This window comes from Apteryx rowi, unplaced genomic scaffold, assembly GCF_003343035.1.
Source record: "Apteryx rowi isolate R43461 unplaced genomic scaffold, aptRow1 scaffold_706, whole genome shotgun sequence".
Taxonomy (NCBI): domain Eukaryota; kingdom Metazoa; phylum Chordata; class Aves; order Apterygiformes; family Apterygidae; genus Apteryx; species Apteryx rowi.
Window position 1 is genome coordinate 288,191 of NW_020450990.1, and position 11,074 is coordinate 299,264.

Consider the following 11,074-nt stretch of genomic DNA (forward strand, 5'->3'; position numbering starts at 1 on the left):
CCTTCATCCAGGTCATTGATGAAGAAGTTGAACAAGACTGGACCCAGGACTGACCCCTGGGGGACACCGCTAGCTACAGGCCTCCAACTAGACTCTGCCCCGCTGATCACAACCCTCTGAGCTCTGCCATTCAGCCAGTTCTCAATCCACCAGTTCACTGTCCATTCATCTAGCCCACACCTCCTGAGCTTGTCTATGAGGATGTTATGGGAGACAGTGTCAAAAGCCTTGCTGAAGTCAAGGTAGAAAACATCCACTGCTCTCCCCTCACCTACCCAGCCAGTCATTCCATCAGAGAAGGCTATCATCTCTGCCGAGTGCTTTCCTTCTCTGTTTCTCCTCTCACCTTTCCTTATCTACAATCTGTTTGTTAATAACTGATTAAACAGGCAGATTACTCTGTTCCTGTGTGCCTTAAAGTGCCTGTTCTTGTGTATCAAGTCAGGCTTGCATRATAAGGCTGCATTTTCGTACCGAGCAGATGAGCAGGGAGGCATCCTGTTGAGCTGATGAGTTCTGGGCCATAGACCTGCTCCAGCCTGTGCCTCACGTAGGCATGCAGCTGCTCATATAAAGGTTTTATCTGGAGGGAGAGGAGGAGAAGGAAACAGATTAATTTCTTTTTCTTCTATCTCACTCCTCTCCACTGAATAGAGAGACTCAAAGCTGTGTCTCTGACTAAAGTCACCTGTCAAATAAGTGCATCTCAAAACCTGCAACTGAGCTTTGCCCCCTCTTCCAAGGGCTCAAACTCTGAGCCCCAATTCTAGTCTCAGAAGTCCTGTTTCAGTACAAGGGAGGGAGCATTTCTAATTTTAGACCTGAAATATCAAAGATGCTATTTATCCTATAAGAAAAATACCTTCTCATGAGCACTACCTGGAGGGGAGAGACAAGGCTCTGCAGAGCACCTTCTTTCTCACCCTTTGGCACAGCACAGCCCATGTAGCTGCACTATCCGTACAGAGGACTACTGTCAGGGGTCTGTAGGAAAGGATGCCTGGCCCCCAAAAGGCTGGCTACAAAGACAGTTTTTGAAACAAATCTAGGGCCTTTAGGATCAAGGGGAGAAGGATATTTCCTCAAAGAGGACAGGTCTATGTGCTCTTTGCATCTTTCTTCTGGGCTTGCCCTGAAAGTGCTGCTGAAGTAAAAATGTCATGAACATCCATTGGCATCTGTAAACCCTGCACAGACTAAGACCAGCTAGTTCTGAGCAGGTCTAATGTTACCGCACAACATTAACACATGGAGCCCATCTCTGTAGACATCACAAAATACAACCTTGTGGCAAAACTAAGAGCTATTTCCTGCTCTGGCATGGAGCCTCTACCTGCTCAAACGTCTTCTCCACATCTTCAATCAGCCGGTCACGGCTGTATTTATACTCCTCTGGATAATCTGCTTCATAATTTGCTCTCCAGTAATCTCCATAGTCAGAATAACCTGTAAAACAAGGACATGTTACATCAGGACACAGTACCTTGTATTGTCTGCAAGGGAGAAGAGTGTTCCATGAAGGCTCTGTTCCACTGGCATGTGGATACAGATTTCCAAGAATATTGGAAACTGCAATCATGGTTGTCTGCCAGTTAGGGTCATTCTAACTGGAGATGGAGGTCAAGGAGACCATCACTCCTGACTGGAGTTTCTCAAGATCTGAGGGAGGGCAGCCTCCCTTCAGACTGGATCATAAGGGGTTCTCACAGAAGGTATAAAATGGTAAATATTAAATACAAGCCTTGTCCTTCAGGAACAAACCTTTAGGACAAGTGTAAACACCGGGACTGAAAGTCAACTTCCGGTTTCACTAAGTCCAGCTCCCTTAAGCCTGGAGAAGGAATAGCTCATAGATGAGGTCTCTTCCTCACTCTTTCTTGAGGTCTTTTTTTTTTTGGGGGGGGGGGGGTCATGATGATGCCCACACTTTCTTGAGATTTTCCAGCAAGATAATTTTTTTTTTCCTCTGTTTAATCATTTGGACTATAATTTCATGTACTTGGTCCCTAACTTCAGCTTAATAACTTTCAGAAAACAAGGAGTAAGGTGATACAGCTGTTGTTTTGCCAAAAGACAGGTGATGTAGCTACTTTGTGCTACATGTTCATGTTGTATTTTAGAAGCCCACCAAAGAAAAATGGTGGCTGTATGCCAATTTTGCTTGAAAAGACAATTGTCTGTGATTTTTAAGGAGATGTCTGATTAGCAGCGCAATACATTTCCCTTAGTGCAAAATCCTTTTTCAGCAACCAGCTGCATCTGCTGTCTGGGCCTGAAAAAATCTGTTCATTCCAATCAGAGCAGAACACTTAAAAGTGTAACACTGCTTGTGTCTGGCACAATAAGGTAAAGGCCAGTGGAAAAGAAGAGATGTTGCCAAGAATATAGAGACCTACTCAGCAGTCTGTAAATTGAGCATACATGCCCATAAGTCACAAGCAGTCTAGTATCTAATGAAGGGCACTGATACATTATGGGATTTGGGAAAAGTGCCAACAAACGTATCTACCTTTTGTTCCAGGCTGGTGAGATAATTATGATCTGATCTTTGACATCTGTCTGCCCTACTTTTCACTTTGCATCTGTGCACATTGAGAACAAAATATGTGCAAAATGCTCATCAATGCATATAAAATCATGGGTTTTGAATTCCTGTCTGACATGTGCAAGACTGTGTGTTTCTTAATTTCTGGAAGCCAGGAAAAAAAATGCAACTTACCATTAAGCTTTGCAGCCTCATTTTTAAGATCAACATACTCTTCATATAATGGTCTCATCATCTTGCCAACATCAGCTCTCCAGCCTTCCCAAGCCCACAGTCTCTCATGATAATCAGTGCTGTCAGCCATAATAACATCCAGACCTGCCAGAACAAAAAAAAAATAAGTATCATCAGGCCTAGTAAAACAGAACCTCTTTCTTTTACAGTAGGCAAAATAGCCAAAACAGAAATAGTTGCTTGAACTAAGAGGCTAACATTTTGTGTTTGATATACTAAAAAATCCCATTATTTTCATTGCATCATATTTTGATCTGAGGTTTTCCTCTTTTTCCCTTTAAGGGACATGGGGCAGATCATGAGTCAATTAAAATAACCTTGTTCTAGATTAGCTTTCCTTACGTTAGTGGTGTCCTTGGGATTGGCCTCAATGCATTGTTGAGTCCAACAAGACTTTGATGACTGGGGAAAAAATTAGATTTCCAAGGTGCAGGAAAACCCGAAATGACAGGTAGGTTGTCACACAAGCTGAGCAGCCCTACCAACTCCTGAATCTAGGAGATGGCACATTGCATCTGGAGCAGGCCCACTGGAGATCGCTGAACTGAAAATGCGTTTAAATAATGACTAAGCTTTAGATAGCAGGATGTATTTATTAAGACTACAGCCTGTTCTCTCACAATCAGGAGCCACTCTTGGGCTCTCCTCTTTTTGAACCTGCAGTATAAAGGACATAGTATAGACAATTGTTAATACTGTACCTGGTTCCAGCACCAAACAGTTAGATGGATCACTAGGTTTACAGACAGTCCCAGTACTGTAGATGGTACTCATTGTATTTAATACAGTGCTCAGCTGCAAGTTAGATGCAAGATAGCCCATTAGAAACACACTGTACAAAATAGCAGTCAATTATGCTAATTCCTTAAGAGCTCGATTCACCCACAGGCTTAACATTTAAGCATATGTTTAGGCTCAGTAGAGTTTAATGAAAGAATTTGCCTAAATGCATTACTGAATCAGGACCTAGCTGGAAAAGACAAATAATCTCTCAGATTATATGACGTAATGTACAGGTCCTTGATATCCAGTCAGGCAGAGCTCTGGATTTAATGAACACTGACTGTCACGAGAGAGCTTTCAAATATACAGCAGCAATAAAACAATAAAGTTCAGCAATACCTCTTTATGAATGTGGACCCACCTAAAGTTTCCAGGTAGCTTGCGGATTTGACTGAAAGAGAGATCCCTTTGAAGATGCTGCCAGGCTGATTGTTRCTTATGTTTTTTAACTTCACATCACCCTGACTGTATAGACCTGCTTATGTGTTATTACAGAGAAGTTACTTTTCATGTCTTGGATTAACTGAAGGCCAAATGCATCTGAAATCATTCAGCTCCATCTCAGAAGCTATGCTACATAGCATTATATTCTATTTTTTTCTTTTATGTTTTTAACTTATTGTACCTATTTTTCCTTTAGGACTATGTTGCACCACATTTAAAATTTTAAACAGAACTATTTAGAATTGTCAAACAGGAAGCATAGTTATGACCAGCTAGTTTTCTCTGTCAGCATTAAAATGAGTGGGCAAACAGGGAAATTTTATACCACTGAAAAATATTTAAATATTCCTGTGGAATTCTGTCAAACTGTACAAAGTCACTCTTCAGGTAAGAATCGGCAATTTCAGTCCCAAAGGCCACTTATCTAGGAAATTAAAAGTGTCTAAATGTGGAGGGTATTGAAGAAAGTAACTAACTCCTCAACAGAAGCGGCAAAGCCATAGGTGCACCACTGTGCTCTAAAACAAATATATATTTTTATGAACCTTTGGCATTTCCACTCAGGTAATCTCTCCTTTCAGAAATACATCTTGTTTGGATGACACAGGAGGTCCAGCCAGTCTGCTGCATTTTTTGCATGGTGGTTAACACTTCTGATTTCAGCAGAAAAATCTAAGGATCCTTTCATAATCAGGACTGTAGGATACCCTAACCCAATGCTGTGTCAGTTTGATCTCCAATAACAGGAAACTAATTTAAACCCTCAAGCATTTGGTTATAAATCCTTTTTGAATCTGTATAGCTGTTCATTCCAGTTCCACAGATGCTTGTTATCCATATACAAATGTTTTAGATATATTTGTCAATGGAAATGTCAAATTTCTTTTTGAATCTTGCTAAACGCTAGGCTTCAACATATTTCTGTGGAACCGGGTTGCCAACCTGCTCTGATCGCAGGAGTGCCAGCGCACCTGGTGCTTATTGCAACCCTTGTGTTCCCCCCTTGGTTGTGGGGCCCCATAGAGGGCCTGGATTGAGGGACTGTGGGCAAACTGGTGCAGACAGGGATGTCTTGTGCTGGCATCACCAGTGAGAAAAAGGTATGTAGAGACACACACTCATTTTCAGTTTGATAACCTAGCACGTGCAGAGAAAGAAATATCTCCTCTATCTCCACCTTTTTGTCTCACTGAATGTCCTTTCACTCATCTCTTTTTGTTCATTACCCTACACCCTGACTTAGCTAAGCACTTAGCCCATGTACTCTTTTCCTCTTATGACTAATCCTGCCATTTGTGCAAGGACAACTGTTAGGCGTGTATGAGCTTGAAATTCATCACATGGATTACGTGGCAAAGCTGCCTACCTAAGTGGGAACCTAACTTCATAAGCCGGACATAACCCCCTCCAGTCCCATATTGCTAAGATCACCTAGTAAAGTTATGTTCTCCATACTGATTTTGAGATAGAGTATTATCCTGAGAAAAACAAAGATTCATGATAACACTGTGGTCTCTCTCAAGGGTATTTTGGAGTGTAGCTCAACTTGCATGGCAAAAAATTAGATAAATTTAGCCACTTACTCTGGTATATTTTTCTGGTGATAGCACAGATGATCCTCTGTCCTGGAGGGATTGAATCTGGAGTCTGATGAGATCATCCTTAATGTCGGCTAATGGGAAATTGCTGGCGTTCCTCGAGGCTTCATCATAAAATGCAGACCACTTGGCACCCGCCTCACTCTAAAAGGGATTCACATAAAGTCTGAATTACTCATCTAAAAGAGTGCAGCAGCCTAATGTGTTTAATGGGCCAAAATATTCTTTCTGAGGAGCATTTTGTCTGTGGGGTCTGCTCACAGATTTCAAGTTTTAGCAGTACTTGTACTGTGCAATGAAACACCTGGGAAGCTTTTTGACTTCAGTTTATTCACACATCTAGATAACTAATTTTCTCTGGAAGTAGCAATAAAATAGGATTGCCTTCTCACCACAGGCTTATTATAATTGATCCAACATCACCTGTGTTCCCTGTTAGTCTAGCTCACCATGTATTCTTCCTTTAGTGCTTTCTTTGTCCCATCTGTGCCTAAAATATGGATACAAGCCAAGGCTATGATCCAGATCACATTCCCCATTTCTGCTTCAGCAGCAATAGCAGTCAAAACCCAAGATATTGATATTGAGTCCTTTGATTAGGCAAACACCACTCTCCTCCTGTGAAGTTTTGGTAAATAAAAGTTTTCTGCAGGCATGGAAGACTCTAAATAGGTACTTAAATTGGGCGTGCAAAACCTGAATTTCCTACATGAGATTGCCTTTACTACTGCTGCAATTACATACTATGACACATGAAACTCAAATTTCAGTGCACAAAGTGATACCATAAGAACAGTATTTGGGATCATCTTTGAAAAACCCATCTTTTTCCTTTCATCTTCCTTTATGTGTTTGAACATTGTTTAGCACATCCGCACCTGTCCCAAACAACAAGAACAATACTAAATAACCTGGGTCCTTGAGATAGTCTCATTAATTCTGCAAATGCCAGAGCTTTCCAAGGTGCGGAGGGGGTACCTGTAACACTTGCCCCTCCCAGGCAAGGCATCAGAAAACACAAATGTCATTCCCATACTGGGCCTGCATTCAGAGCTGTGTGGGAAAACACTGCACAGCTACATTATTTCTTAGCATCAGACTTTTAGAAAGGTTTCAGGAACAATGAAATGGATACAGTTTCCATTCCTCTCTTTTTCAACGTCACCTTTGTGCAAATGCAAGGTCAATGCTTTCACCAGAGCTGCACCTGGGTTTTCCAGCCGCAAGCACAGCCCTGTGTGTGATGAACCACCTACCCGCTGCTGCAGGCTTTGGAGCAGAGATGCTGCCGCAGAGGCCAGCCCTTTGCCATCCCACCCCTCCAGACCAGCCAGTGCCTCCCTTTGCCCGCATTGCACCTCTGCAAGGGGGAACAAGCATTGGCGTCAGCCCTGCGGCAGCTTGGTGAACTCTGCCCCCACTCCTGTGCAGGAGCCTGGGGACAGAGCAAGTGGGACCACTGTTGTTCAGCACTGCACAAAAGTCAGCAGCAAGAGTTTGGTATGCACCCAGAGCACCAACATCCCTGTGTAAATATGGTTTTTGATTTACTTGTCCTGTGCAGAGCAGGAGAAGTGCATTAGGAGCTATGGGGCAGAAGAGGGGGGTCTTTAGTTAGAAAAGCCCAGGGAAAGAAGTTAACTTGCCGTCTGATTTCCTCCCAGTTAGAAGAACCAGCTGAGAAGTTGGAGGAGTAGTTATGGATTTTGTGACCCAATTTATATGGATGAGAAGGAGCCAGAAGGGACACTATACATTAACTCTGGTCCTCCAGCAGAAGGGGAGAAGGGGAAGCAATGGGTTTATTACTAGTGCTACTAAAGAGATCAATGCATCCTCTCTGAGTACTGAACTAATAGCTTCTTATTGCTGGAATCTCCTCATGTATTTTATTATCATCTCATTAATGTTGAAAGTGCTATATGGGGCTTTCATTTTATGTTTTTGAAAATGTTACAGTGTAAGTACCTGGTGCCTTGGAAAGCATTCCAGATTGACAATGATTAGTCATTAGGATGTCTTCCAGCAACCAGTCTCCTTGCTTTAATTAAGAAATACTATAATTAAACCATGTTTTAATTAAGCTATAAGAGCACAAAGTGGGTGGCTTATGCCATTATGCAGAAGTAGATGTAGGATATTAAGCTCCATTTTTATGCTCTAAATTGTTCTGTTTTTTTAAAAAATAATTCTATTYAACTTTGAAATACATGCAACTACAAAATTTATGGTGGTTGTTGTTCATTTGTAAAGGGCTCCAGGGTTATGAGATGCTAGGGTGCAGCATGGCAGTGTCACTAACCAGTCAGATCATGGGTGAATGCTCTTGGTAAACACAATACTTGCCTAGAGAGCCAGTTGACTGGGATAGCTAGAAACTGGTGTTTAAAGGCAGGTCGAACTGTGTTGCAAGGTATTCTAAGTACAAATGCTAAAGACCTTCCCGCAGTTATAAATTGACTTTCAAACCAGCGTACTAGACTACTGTACTACAAACTAGACTGCTGGCTTTTAGAAATCTGTGATCTCACTTCACCTTTCTCAGTACAATTATTTCAGGTAGTCTACTAACAGCACTGACTATGATAGAAGTAATGGGGGGAAGGGGTTTCCCCCACTATACAATGAATATAGACCACTAAAAGACCATCAGAAAAAACTTTAAAAAATGCGTATGTTCAGAAAATGTTTACATATTCAGTGAGAAGTAAAGCAGAAAACAGCAACAGAGAATGAAAAAGAGTTGTCTGTGGGAGAACATGGTTAGGACCGGTAAAAAAATGTCCAGTGGTTAGTTTAGTCGTACGAGAGGTGAGAGGTCTGTGCACAAGTGTATGTGAGATTTGAATCCAGTTTTCTCACACCACAGATAAGTACATAACCCCGAGCTTTGGGAGAAGGCCATCATCTCTGGGCTACACTGCCTCCAAGAGGAAAGGTGCCCAGCTTAGGAACATAATGCCAAGACGAGTTTGTGGCAAAAAAACCTGAGTGGACATAGGTATTTCTCTCCAGCTCAGATTTAGGTTCCTGAGAGAGACAGGCCAAATGCACAGCGCTCTCTCATGCTTTCTTTCTGCTTGCTGAGGTGGCTCAGGGTGATGGTTTGCAGCAAGTCCATCCTCAGATGGCCAGCTGTCCTCGTGCACTGTGAAGGTAGCCCAGGCGCCAGCCTTAGGGCTGTAGGAGGCCTGAGCACCTAGAGTTAGGCATCGCTACGCTAAACCAAGCCCCTCTCCCTTTATGAAGCTAAACCACAGCTACTAATGAAGTAGGATACAAATTTCCATCAACTTTTGTGGAACTAAAATAAACTAGAATGTAACCACCAAATTCCTAAAATAATAGTAAAGCAGACAGGACTGAGCACTTACCATCTTCATGGATGTCTCTTCAGTAATGTTGGTATTGTAGTTCCATGAGGCAAGGGAACTTTCATAGCTGATATCTTCTGCTTTTATATTAAACTCAGTCAGAAACATTTGGGCTTGTTGTGTGACATCCTGTGGAGTCACAACAACACCCAGACCACAGAGAAGCCAGATGTGGACCAACATATTTTTATCTGGGCTGAGAACCTCCCAACAAAGTAGATTTCTTCAGGTACGCTTCTTTATCAGGTTCTGTCTCATCAGCCTTTATGCATGTCTTGTGTGAAGATAAGAGGCTGAATCCAATTTGCCAGGCCTTTTATAGGTTTTATTCATTGTACGAGAGAAAGGAAAAAGTTTTTATAAAAAGTCAAATAAACAAAAGTCAATGATTAACTTTGGAGAAACATAATTACTCCTACCATTTTATGGCCTTCTTATAAAAGGCTTTTACTTTTGGTTAATGTTTCCCAAATGTGCTGTCAATGATACAGCTGGTCATTTTATCTATAGCCTGCCAGTGTCTTTGGTAGCTCAGAATCTGTGAATCCTTTAACAGGTTGGTGATAAGCTGTAAAAATATTTAGAAACTTCACTGAAACACTAAGTCATGACCTTTTCTCCTAGGAAGAAAGAAATTCCATGTAGCCCTGACATAGGGTATCTGGCTGGGTGTTTAGGCCCAGGTTTTAAAAGGCCTCACAAAGCCTGAGCCATCTGAAGTATCCACCTCATTTTCAAAATGACAGGGACATATAAGACCATATTTTTAAAGGTGTTCAGGGAACTATCAAAAAGTGGAAAGAGACTTCCTGGGATCACAGCATGTTGGGTAGGAAACTAACTTCAAGTATAAATCAATTGGATTTGTGTACTGAAACTACTTAGATGATTCCAGTTTAATATCCAAATATCTCTGCTAATCTAGCTAGGAGCCTGGTACTTATTGCAAATCAATGGGAAAATCAATGCATGAATTAGTTCTGGAAATACAGCTTGGGTTCCTCCCTCACTTTAGGTTGAGTGTTATTGATCAGACAATACCTTAGTACTTTTTGAATTAGCCTATTTCTACTCAGGATCTCTTGGATTCTTTTTGTGTTTTTGTTTGTTTGTGTGTTTGGTTTTTGAGATGTGATTCTGCAGCCACGTTCCTGGCATTGGCTTCCAGTTCCAGCAGAGCTTCACTGAAACTGCTCCAAGTCTGTCTACACGGAGGCAGCTGCAAGATCAGCCCCTTCGTTGCCAAACACTGAGAAAGGAGCTCCAACCTTGCCACAGGCGAAGGGCTGAGCATGGCGTGGCCTCGGTGGGGCCAATAGCCACAGATGGCTCCAGCAGGCAGAGCCAGAAAAAGGACTTCGAGAAAGCATCTCACCCAGGCACCTGCTGGGAAGCCACATTGATTAATCCTGGTCTCCCCTTCCAGGATATTAGTTCAACCTGCTCTCATAAACCTAAGGCAAAGGGGAATTCACAGCCTCTCTTGGGTTCATTCCAGTGTTTTTCCTAATAGCTAAGCTTCTTTCCTAGTTTTCTTTGGTAAGAAGTGAGTTGATATCTTCTGATATCTGTCCTGTGGAGTAGAGACAAGGGATCACTGTTATCCTTGTAAGAATCCTCTAACAATCTTATTTGTTTCAAGGGAAAGCAAACAAAACTCATTCAATGCTTTCCCAGAGGTCATGTTTTCTAAAATTCATGTTATTCTTGTTGGTGCCATCCAGATGCTCCCCAGTTTGTGTTTCTTGAAAGATGGTATCCAAAACTGAACATAACTGAGAACTTATCAATGATAAGTAGAGCAATCACTGTCTGTATCTTACATGCGATATCTTGCTAATACACACCTATTTTCTTGCAACAAGACCCAATATTAACTCATACTCAAGTTGTGACCCACTGTGGTCCTTTCTGGTAGCACTGCTACCTATAGCATTGCTACCTGTTCAGCCATTTCTCATTTTGTCTCTGTACATTGATTCTAGGGTGGCACAAACTAGAGCATTTTGAATTTGTCTGTGCTGAAGTCCATTGCACTGATTTCAGACCATTTCTCCAATTTATTAAAATTGTTTGGAATTGTAATCTTGTCCTTC

The 11,074-nt window shown here is 41.9% G+C and overlaps 1 protein-coding gene across 1 annotated transcript in view; it reads right to left on the reverse strand.

The window, feature by feature from the left end:
• The window catches only part of ACE2 (angiotensin I converting enzyme 2), a 28,500-nt gene extending 19,339 nt beyond the window's left edge, over positions 1 to 9,161 (reverse strand). The window contains exons 1-6 of the mRNA XM_026087161.1: positions 8,979 to 9,161; positions 5,590 to 5,748; positions 3,481 to 3,574; positions 2,720 to 2,863; positions 1,334 to 1,446; positions 475 to 583 (exon numbers count right to left, since the gene is read on the reverse strand). Coding sequence (XP_025942946.1) covers positions 475 to 583; positions 1,334 to 1,446; positions 2,720 to 2,863; positions 3,481 to 3,574; positions 5,590 to 5,748; positions 8,979 to 9,161 — 802 coding nt within the window. The remainder of the gene's footprint in view (positions 1 to 474; positions 584 to 1,333; positions 1,447 to 2,719; positions 2,864 to 3,480; positions 3,575 to 5,589; positions 5,749 to 8,978) is intronic.
• Positions 9,162 to 11,074: the final 1,913 nt, after the last annotated feature.